General features: G+C 43.6%; 1 protein-coding gene across 1 annotated transcript; it reads left to right on the top strand.

Moving 5' to 3' along the window:
- The first annotated feature begins 116 nt into the window (after positions 1-116).
- Positions 117-10,729, top strand: DHCR7 (7-dehydrocholesterol reductase). The gene is made up of 8 exons (XM_030484688.1): positions 117-283; positions 4,038-4,141; positions 5,008-5,230; positions 5,945-6,035; positions 6,667-6,880; positions 7,311-7,515; positions 8,578-8,709; positions 9,097-10,729. Exons 2-8 carry the CDS (start codon positions 4,044-4,046, stop codon positions 9,559-9,561), a joined length of 1,428 nt encoding a protein of 475 aa, XP_030340548.1. The 5' UTR covers positions 117-283; positions 4,038-4,043; the 3' UTR covers positions 9,562-10,729.
- The last annotated feature ends 328 nt before the right edge of the window (positions 10,730-11,057 follow it).

The raw sequence follows: 11,057 nt of genomic DNA, 5'->3' as shown, positions 1-11,057 counted from the left end.
CCGGGGCGGTGCCGGGACGCGAGAACCCTGCCACCACCCCCGCGCCATCCCCTCGGCCCATGGGTTGAGCTCGCTCCACCAATGGGGTGGAGCGGAGGGGGCCGGAGAGCCGCGGGGATTGGTCAGAGCGGCGGAGCGGGGGCGGGGCCTCCCTGAGGAGAGCGGGACGGTCGCGGGTGGCGGCTCAGGTGAGATGCGCCGCGCCGAGCCGAGCCGCGTCGTGCCGCTTGTAGCAGGAAGCGTGGTACCGGCCGGGCAGGGCTGAGCTGTCGAGCTGCACCCGGTAAGTAAGTTGCTTCTGCACCGTTTTCGGGGAGTGGGCAGGGTCCGCCGGGCTGGTGAGCCCTCCCGTGGGTGCGTACCTGCCGGTTCTTGGCGAGGGAGGAAGCGCGGCCGGTACTGAGCTCAGCAAGTGCCCCCTGACTACGGAGGGTGTTTTTAACGTGCGACCCCTCCCCGGTAATAGCCCCCGTGTCTCACGAAGGGCCTGACGTGTGGGAAGGTGCTGCCTTCACTGCCTACACGGGCATGCTGAACCCCTCCTGAGCAGCCTGCTGCTCTGATCCTCTCCTGTGTAAAGCTTTGGTGCTGGCTAGGGATTTTTCTTTAAAATACACATTCTTGAACAGGAGTCTGCCTTGGTTTTGTAGGACAAAATGTGGGGTTTTGCCATGCTTCTTGATCAAGTTTTCTTCAGTGAGTTCAGAGCATGCTGATTAAAAGCATCAAGCACGTGTATTATTATTGCTTGCAAGGGCTTCATGTGACATTTACTCTGTGAATTGTATGTTAGATCTGCAGCTTAGGCACCAAATGGGAAGAGCTTCCAAGATAATTGTGTGGTTGGCATGATTCCTCGTTTAACACAATGTGAGCAGTAATGCTGTACTTCATTGTTAAGCCCTGAGGTTTGGACTCTGAGGAAGAGTGCTTCTCTGGAGCTCTCTGTGCAGGCAATATGTGAATAGTGAATTTTGTTTCAGGCTCTTGTTAAGAAGCTGGTTAAATGTATTGGGTTTGTGTGCCAATGCCAGCCAGCTCCAAGATGGACCTGCCACTGACCAAGGCTGAGCCCATCAGTGACAGTGGCAGTACCTCTGGGATAACATTTTCAGGAAGAGAGGGAGGGGGAACCCAAACTGCACAACTTCATCTGGAGAGAGGAGTGAGAACACATGAGAGAAACAACTTGGCAGACCCCAAGGTCAGTTCAGAAGGAGAGAGGAGGTGCTCCAGGTGCCAGAGCAGAGATTCCCCTGCAGACCATGGTGAGGCAGCCTGTCCCCGTGGAAGCCCACAGTGGAGCAGATATCCACCTACAGCCTGGGGAGGACCCCATGCCAGAGCAGGGGGATGCCTGAAAGAGGCTGTGACCCCATTGGAAGCCCACGCTGGAGCAGGCTCCTGGCAGGACCTGTGGCACCATGGAGAGAGGAGCCCATACTGGAGCAGGTTTGCTGGCAGGACTGCTGACCATGCAGGGACCCTGCTCTGGAGCAGTCTGTTCCTGAAGGACTGCATCCCATGGGAAGGACCCATACTGGAGCAGTTCATGAAGAACTGCAGCCTGTGGGAAGGAATGCCAGCCCTTCTCATCTAGCTAGTTCCCAGTATTAGTAACCAGGTGATTATCCTGTCTCTGTGTTGTCTGGTAGGATTAATGATACACTGTGTATGGGAATGGGTGTAGCACCAAATCTCAGATGCTGCTGGCTACAGGCAGGCTTTTTACGAGTGCTCAGCAGGCTGAGCATAGCTCTCACATAGAGTATGCTGAGCACTGCAAAATAGGTGGGCTATTTGGCTACTACAAGCTTAAACACTGTGGAAATTCTCAATCCAGGATTTCTTTTCTGGGCCTCTTAGAAAAGAGGCTTACTCTCTTTCAGTAGGACTGACAAATCATGTGGAATCTTTGGAAATATTCAAAATCTAACTGGGCAAGGTGCTGAGCAACCTGTTGGAAGTTGTCCTTGCTCTCAGACAGGACTAAATGATGTCAAAGGTTTCATCTGAGCTAAATATTTCCAGTTCTGATGATTCCTGAATAAAAGCCTTTCTATCTTGGTAAAATCGTTACTAGTATTGTAACTGTGTATTGTAAGAATCTGCACTACTGTTGTAAAGCAAAACCAGCACAAATAACTGGAGTAAGCTCACACACTCCAATCTTGATATAATTATTCTGCTGTCATTCCTCTTTCTTTTTCTTGTACGTGATCAATAACCTCCTCCTGAGGTTGTTCCATTGCTTGCTTTAGAAACCTTGTACTGAAAGTATTGATGCTGAGGAAGATGTGGGCTTCTGGCTCAAATCAAAGCAGAAGCTTGACCATATTTTGGAATGTCTCTGCTGAAGGATAGGGTGGTAGCAGTTACAATTATTGAAATAGTAAATAACTGTAGTAGTAAGTAATGTAGGCTTCTTGCCACCCATGTATCTTCTTGCATTCTTTGATTGGGATTTCTGCCTAATCAGGTTGGCAATGTTATTTTTAGATTGTTTCTGAAAATGAGCACTTCTGTTGAAATGTATTGTGTGGAGGTCTCTGCAGGGTAACATACTACATACTTCGAATCTTGAGTGTGGCACATTATCCCTGCAGCTGGGCTGATCCTGTTTGAGTCCTTACTTTGCCTTAATGTGAAATGCTGCTCCCTAAGGGGCTGGGAGCTTATTTGGGATAACACAGCTGTAGGTAGGGGGTTGCCTGTCAGTCCGTCCCATAGTATCTCCATGAGGTGAGTGGGGCAGACCCAGAGGTTATGGCCAGGTTCAACCAAGACTCCAGGCAGTCAGGCAGGTTCATGATGATACAGCAGGTCAGTCCATAGGTCAGGGTCTGGCACCCTGGTTACCAGGCAGGCCTGTGGTGATTAGGCCAGGCCAATGCCAGGCAGGGGCCCATCAGCACAGAGGTGAGAGTCAGGCCTGGGGAGGAGAAGCAGTGTTGGACAAGGACCCAGAATGGCCAGACAGGACCATGGGGATGAGGCGGGGCCAGGATGTCAGCCTGTGGGACGTTAATAGGACCCATGGCCAGGCAGGGCTCTGGTGGAGCTGGAGAGCAGTACTCTTGTGGCATCACTGGGGTGGGGATTGATGGCCCTGCGATGGGCTGAAATGGGTCGTCAGGGCAGGCCCTGGGCCAGGCTGGGCAGGGACAGTAAGGCCTGTTAGTGACCTCAGGGCCCTGCCAGTGTTGTATTACAATTTCTGTTTCAGTGGAAATAACTGCTAGTTTCTGGTTTGATTTGAAACATTAAAGCCCCAAAAGGTACAAAACTAACAGCTGTTAGCACATTCCGCCCAAATGGCAAACTACAACACTCCCTGTGTCTTAGAGTCTGTCTTGTCCCACAAGACTTTTTTTTCCTGCAGGGGGAATTACCAAATATTTACATTTTGGGATGATGCTCTTAACAACAGAAGTATGTGGGCAAAGCAAAAGAAAGATGTAATGCACGTTCCAGAGAAGGAATTAGGTGTGGCCTAGTAAGTCCTTCTCCATTGCCACTGATTTATGATTTAGATGGGATTATAAACTGTTATCTTGTGTTCTGTGACGTAGCTGACATGTAGCAAGCAAGGGGTTTGGGGAAAAGTACACAATGTGGCAAAGTCCAATACAGGTAATGTTGCAACAGTAGGAATTTCTCTAGTTAAGAAAGGCAATTAGTTACAGATGGTTATTTGCAGAGGTTTGTAAGTATGTTGCAAACCAGTTTTTTTTCCCCTTTTCAACTCATATGTAAGCAATAAGCTAGATCTTATACAGTAGATCTTAAAAGAAATTTCCTGTTAGCAAGAAGTTTAACGGTCTTAATCAGTGTTCTGATTATGTTTTGCTGAATATCAAATCATAAGGAACTGGGAAGATTTCTTTTCCTTCCTACCCTCCTCTCCCAAATTTCTTGTAATCAGAAGGCTACATGATAGTTTTTTAATGACTTCTATTTGTGTTTCTCTTCTGTAGAGCCATAAGAATTACTGAGAACCAGCTGGAGTAATACCGTGAATATTTTCTTTCATACAGGACATCATGGGAGTCCAGCAGGAAAAAAAACCTTCTGAAGAAAGAAAACACAAAAGCACCCAAAATGATACTCAAACATCTCAAGTCCAGTGGGGAAGAGCATGGTGAGAGAAGCTGATGAGCCTAATTAGTCATCGTATTTCAAATTGGTTCACACTCTTACAGATGCTACATTCCTTTTAAACTTAACTCTATTAATAACAGATTGTTGCATTGCCCTTCTTTTCAAAGGTCATGGATAATGAGCTGTAGTAACAGATGTCAAAGAAGAGTCCTTTGAGACTTTTAGGACGGAGAGCTTGCCAGATGGCTTGGGTTAAAACACGCTTGTCCTTGCAGAAAGCAGATCATAAAAATCAATCAAACTTGTAGTTTCTTCAAGGGCAGAATTTGAATCTCAATATTTCCTGAGATTTGAAGAACAGGCATCCATCTGTGATATTGCCAGCTGACATATCATGCTGCAGCAAGACTTATGACTTGTATCCCTGTTCTCAAGGAGTTGTGCAAGTATTAGTTCTGTGTTGCAGCTGGAAACAGCCATAGGTGTTTATATGGGTTGCCACTACAGTGTGTGGTAGAGCAAGTACAACTCCTGGCTTCCCAAGATGTGTCTGTTCCGTGTTTTCAAGCTTTGCACAATATTCTTGTGATTCTGTTACCACTTCCAACTCAATATCAGTTGTACCTATGACTGCCATCGAGAAATGAAGGTTGTAATAATAATCTGCTTTTTGGGGAGGAGATATTATCTATTCTGTTGCTCTGATCAACTAGCATAGTTTTATAACAGATTGTGGTAAAGTATGTAACATCCTAGTTGACCCAAAGAAATATAAGTGCCCTGAAAACATTTTCAGTTTTCACCCAATTAGTCTAGGAGGTCCACTGAAAAAATTGCCTGACTTCATCAAACCCCTAGTCTAACTGAAAGCTGAGGGGGTGAAAATTGCTCTATTTTGGATTACAGGGAGGTGGACTGGTTTTCCTTGGCAAGCGTCCTTTTCCTGCTCATGTTTGCACCACTTATTGTGTATTACTTCATAATGTCCTGTGACCAGTACCAATGCTCTCTGATGAATCCACTCATTGACTTGCTTACGGGGAATAAACATCTGTCTGACATCTGGAAGAAGACTCCTATGCCAACCTATAGGGCTGCTGGCATCTATACCCTTTGGGTCACTTTCCAGGTAGGTTATTGTGTTAAAATCTAGATGTAGCAGCTGTTTCTTCAAGCAGCTGCTTGATGAATCCTTTTACATGAAGGAGAATGGAATGTCACCGTGGCATTTACTCTTTCCGTGTTTCTCACTTTCCATGGCTTTTTGGAATCCAAATGAAGCTTATTCATTCAAAAAACTAAATACGTAGGGAATATACACAAATGTTCCTGGAGTGATATATTCCTTGATGTGGTTTTTAAGAAAAAGCAACTATATAAGAACAATACCCATTTGTCTTAAATTAATGCACAATAAATAATCATAAACTAACACTGCAGAAGGGGTGATATTTTCTATAGACAGACTGTAAAAGAACACTGCCATTACATATATTTGTAAAATATCTTCAAACTTAACCATACCACTCCATTTTAATTTTTATTTTTTTTTCCAAATTGGAGAACAGCTTACGTATAATACAGATAAACTTCAAAATAAAAGGATAAGAAATCTAGTTACCAAGTGTCCTGCCTCCCCACCAAAAAGGGATGCCAGCCATACACGAAGTACATCTTTAGAGCTGTTTAATAACTAAACAACAGCTAAATTGTGCTGTATTTGCTTATCCAAGCCTTATTTGAAGCTGCCATGTGTTATATTTGGTATGTGCATGAAAAGGACAGTGGTTTGGGGGGTTTTGTCTTGTCTTGTTTTGCTGTTAATACATTCTCTTTCTTCTAGGTGGTTTTGTATATGTGCCTTCCTGACTTCTGCCACAAATTTCTTCCTGGATATGTGGGAGGTGTACAAGAAGGTGCTGTCACCCCTGCTGGTAAGTTCTTCCTTAAAATACCTGCCAACCATACAGTATTTTAAAATGGTAATATTTCTCTACTTACTCTTTAATAACCCATATGGAGCTGGAGGAAGTGTGGACATACATGCTTTCACCTTCCTCATGTTCACTACAAAGGAAAATAAAAAGCAATCTATGTCATCTTTTAGAATAAGTTATAGAATTTCCATCTCTCACTGTTAATAAAACTATTGATGTGGCAGGCACTGCACCAGCAATGGAAGAATACAGACTGATAGTTTTGGCACTTAGAATCAGCAGTGGACTACTGCTGGTATTTGACAACGAAGTTAACCCATGAGACTTGAACAAAATGTGGGATGTGAACTTAGTATGTGAAAGGGTAACTTCTTACCTTAGACAATTTTAAGGGAGACAGTAACTTGACTGCTTGAAGAGAAAAAACTCAGCCTAACAGAGCCTGATGGTTACAATAGAGTCTAATGAAACTTTCAGGCAAGTGTCTTGAGATATTTAATTAGGAGGGTGAGGAGAGTAAGGTCATAGCACTTGATTGAGCTTCTATGTACTGTATGTATACGTCTTAAAAATAAAAAGCTGTATTAATGCAATGCCACTAAACACTCATATTTTTTTCGTATTTTAGGTGTAGTGAATAAGTATGAAATCAATGGACTTCAGGCTTGGATCATTACCCACATGCTTTGGTTTGCAAATGCCTATTACTTCCACTACTTCTCCCCTACCATCATTTTTGACAACTGGATTCCTCTCATGTGGTGTGCCAATATCCTGGGATATGCAGTTTCTACATTTGCAATGATTAAAGGCTACTTTTTCCCTACCAATCGGAAAGACTGGTATGTAATTTGTAACAATAGGACATATAAATTGAATGCTGTACAGAATAATGATAGAATATATTTTGCTGGCACAGATAGGCCAATATATGACTGGTGTTTTGCTTCGTTAGCACCATCCTCTGTTTCGTGCTACATATCATGTGACTGGCACCCTCAGTGTCACAGATAAATCCATCCTATTTGTGGCAAACAAGGAAGGTTGTAGTTAGACTGTTCAAAAATGTTGCCAAGAAAAAACTAGGGTATCTCTGAAGCTAAAATTTATCTCTGCTAATGGAACGGTTTGGTTGGGTCAGTTTGTGTTGTCTTGCACAGCACTATATGGTTTTATAGTTTTATTATCGTTACATCAAGTGAATCTGAAATGTGTAGTCAGAATAGTATTTGTGTGTAATTGCATATATTTCCGATTTTTTATGCTTTCTAGCAAATTCACTGGCAACTTCTTTTATGACTACATGATGGGGATTGAATTTAACCCTCGAATAGGAAAGTGGTTTGATTTCAAGCTCTTCTTCAATGGGCGCCCTGGTATTGTAGCCTGGACTCTAATTAACCTTTCCTATGCTGCTAAACAACAGGAGCTGTATGGCCAAGTAACTAACTCCATGATCCTTGTCAACGTCCTTCAGGTAAATTCAGAGAAGGAAAGTAAGAAATCCATTTGGAAATAAACTAGTATTAAAGTAGAAAAAAATTCGTTGTGTTGAAATTGGACATTTTCCTGGCCCAAGCAACTACATTCAGAGAACATGCACTGGGACTTGATTTGTTGGACACTTGTGTTCATTTGGAGTGCCAGTGTAAATACTCTGCTCTATTCATGCAGTGCCACCAGTGGCACGGTCATACCTGCACCAGCAGATTTCAGTGTAAACATAAGAAATACTTCTCTGAGCCTATGTTCTGGAAACAGGCATAGCCTGATCTTGAATCCAAAGAGAACAATGACAAATTCCGTGGCTTTAGTTGGAGCTAAATTGGACAGGTGTTTTGTTGAGGGCAGCACTGCACCTAAGACTTTGTTGGTTTTTTTTTTTTTTTTTTTGTGTGTGTGTGTATGTATGTGAGACATGCAGAACTAGAGATGTCTCCATACCTAAAAACAGCCAGTGTGGTGCCATGCTCTCTAATGAAGACACCCTGAAGTCCTAAGTACAGATTATAGTTTGGATTTATCCATTGATAAGTGTAAATGGAAGCCCGCTCAATGGGAGCTCTTTTTCTTCTCTCTGAAGGCATAAGGCTCTTTAAGCTTAAGAGAGGTAAGGGTGGTCAAGTGTGAGTACACTTCTGAAGTCTGTGCACACTTGCCTTAGTCATAGAATCAGAGCCCAAGGCTCTGTCCAACCTGGCCTTGAACACCGCCAGGGATGGAGCATTTACCACTTCTCTGGGCAACCTGTTCCAGTGCCTCACCACCCTCACAGTAAAGAACTTCTTCCTGACTTCCTTAGTCATCTTGGTTAATATTGCTTTGCATGAATTATTATTGCTTTATCCATCTGGATGGAGTCTATTTGTGTGATGTGTTCCTCTTACTACCCAATTTTTTTAGGTGTTAACATTAAAACACAAGTCAGTTTTAAACTCTTAGCACAAGACAGCACAGAAAGATTTAGGACGATGCTGTTAAACAGGATAACTGGTGACTGTGCTCTATCATTAATGTGAATAATCGTGTTCTGTTTCAGGGTATTTATGTTTTGGATTTCTTCTGGAATGAAGCCTGGTATTTGAAAACCATTGATATCTGCCATGATCATTTTGGATGGTATTTGGGCTGGGGAGACTGTGTTTGGTTGCCTTATCTCTATACTTTGCAGGTAAAAATGTGGTACAATACATGTTTGGGCTAAAAGGAAAGAAACTTTCCAGAAACATTCTCCTCAGTAGTTTGATTTGTGTCTCCAATTGTTTCTAGACAGTTGGAATGTTGAGTAACCATTACAACATGTAATGATTCACTTGTAGGAAGGCATACTGTGCTTGCATGGACTTGACATCTTTTCCTCTCCTCACCTTCTTTAGTGTCCTCTTCTATCACTGTCTATTGTGTCTGTATGTTTTTCTGAATCCTTTTAATTCGTTTTTGTGCTCCAGCATGATGAAGGGTTTTTTTGGTGGTTGGTGGTTCATATATTCACACAAATTCATATATGGGAGCATATATTTAAGGTAAATCACTAATTGTTTCTTTTCCTTTCCCCCAGGGCTTGTATTTGGTTTACCACCCTGTCCAGCTGGGCACACCCAATGCCATTGGGATCTTGATACTGGGCTTCATTGGCTATTACATCTTCAGAATGGCCAACCACCAGAAGGACCTTTTCCGTCGTACCAACAGCAACTGCAAGATATGGGGGAAGAAACCAGAGTACATAGAGTGCTCCTACATGTCTGTGGATGGCACCAAGTACTACAGCAAGCTGATGACCTCGGGATTCTGGGGGTGGGCACGTCATTTTAACTACACAGGTGATCTGATGGGCTCCCTGGCCTACTGCCTGGCTTGTGGCTTTGAGCACATCTTGCCTTACTTCTACATCGTTTATATGACTATTCTGCTAACCCACCGCTGCATTAGGGATGAACACCGTTGTCTCAGCAAATATGGGAAGGACTGGAAGCGCTACACTGCAGTGGTGCCTTACCGGCTCCTACCAGGAGTGTTTTAAAGCTAACACAGAAACCAAGGGAAAGAAAAAAGACTTTGGAGGTGAAGAGAGTTTATCCACATTGTTAAACTAACAAAAACAGTTTGTGAAGGACACTCATACTGTTCTGAAGGAGAAAGGGTGCTGGACAATAATGCTTGCTGTACTAAAGGAACATGCAGGTGGACTGTATTTAAAGTAAATGAAATGAGGTATTGAAATGTCCTGGGTTTTGAGAGGACTCTTACCTGGAACTTCCCCCCCCGCCCCCGCTCAAAATTGAAAGAATTGAAGAAAAGTTGCATGTATTGAGACTCTTGAAATGTCCCAAAGCTGGAAGGAACAGCAGAGTTCCTTCTGGAACCAGCTTCCTGTGACTTAGGAGAGGAGGAAAACAGTTGTGTGATCCATTTAGGAAAGAAGTTATTTGATATGGTTGGTTGTGATGGTCATACCTACAGTCAGTAACTCCGCCAAAGGAAGTTTTATTGTCTTTTGCTTTTAAAGAGGTTAACTGGGGAAATACTGAACTGGGGGACCTTCTAACCTGGTGCGTGGGAAAGTTGTTGTAATCTAATATAAATGCTTGTGAAAATTGGTGTAAATTGGTATAGCTCAAAAGTTAGTTTAGTTTACAGCACCTGAGAATATGGTGCATGACCAACTGAGTATTATTTTGAGACTGAAAACAAACTTGCTTTGTGAAGATACTGAGCAGTGCTGGTTTTGGCTGGGATAGTTAATTTTCTTCATAGTAGCTGGTATGGGGTGATGTTTCGGATTTGTGCTGAAAACAGTGTTAATAATTGAGGGATGCTTCTGCTATGCTGGGCAGTGCTTGCACAGAGTCAAGGCCTTTTCTGCTCCTCACCCCACCAGTGAGCAGGCTGGGGGTGCACAAGGAGTTGGGAAGGGACACAGCTGGGACAGCTGACCCCGACTGACCCAAGGGATGTTCCATGCCATAGGATGTCATGCTCAGTATATAAAGCTGGGGGAAGAAGGAAGAGGTGCATGTTTGGTATGATGGTCTTTGTCTTCCCAAGTAACCATTATGCATGATGGATCCCTGCTGTTCTGGAGATTGCTGATTGCTTGCCTGCCCATGGGAAGTGATGAATGAATTCCGTGGTTTTCTGGTTTGAGCATGTGGTTTTTGCTTTACCTATTAAACTGCCTTGATCTCAAACCACGCGTTTTCTCATTTTTACCCTTTCAGTTCTTCATCCCACGGTAGGGGGAGCGAGTGAGTGGCTATACGGGGCTTAGCTGCTTGCTGGGGTTAAACCATGACAGTTCTTTTTAGCACTCAGTGTGGGTCTTGAAGGGTTTGAAATAATGACAGATTTGGCTGAAATGTGCTAGATGGAAATTATAGCTGTTATTGCTGTTTAGCTGTTGACTGGCAGGCTCCTGTGCTTGCCATGGGGCTTGTTTGCCTTGCTGTATATTACAGTCTACTGCTCATTAGTGGCTGCTTTTTGCTTTCAGTGCTTGCTGTAGTGCTTATCTTCCTC

The sequence above is a fragment of the Strigops habroptila genome, chromosome 4 (genome assembly GCF_004027225.2).
Source record: "Strigops habroptila isolate Jane chromosome 4, bStrHab1.2.pri, whole genome shotgun sequence".
Classification (NCBI taxonomy): domain Eukaryota; kingdom Metazoa; phylum Chordata; class Aves; order Psittaciformes; family Psittacidae; genus Strigops; species Strigops habroptila.
This window is presented reverse-complemented; position numbering and strand designations above follow the sequence as displayed.

Coding starts and splice junctions, on each gene's coding strand:
- DHCR7 (XM_030484688.1), top strand. CDS start 4,044: ATGGGAGTCCAGCAGGAAAAAAAACCTTCTGAAGAAAGAAAACACAAA. Junction 7,516..8,577: donor TCCTTGTCAACGTCCTTCAG/GTAAATTCAGAG, acceptor GTTCTGTTTCAG/GGTATTTATGTTTTGGATTT. Junction 8,710..9,096: donor CTTATCTCTATACTTTGCAG/GTAAAAATGTGG, acceptor CCTTTCCCCCAG/GGCTTGTATTTGGTTTACCA.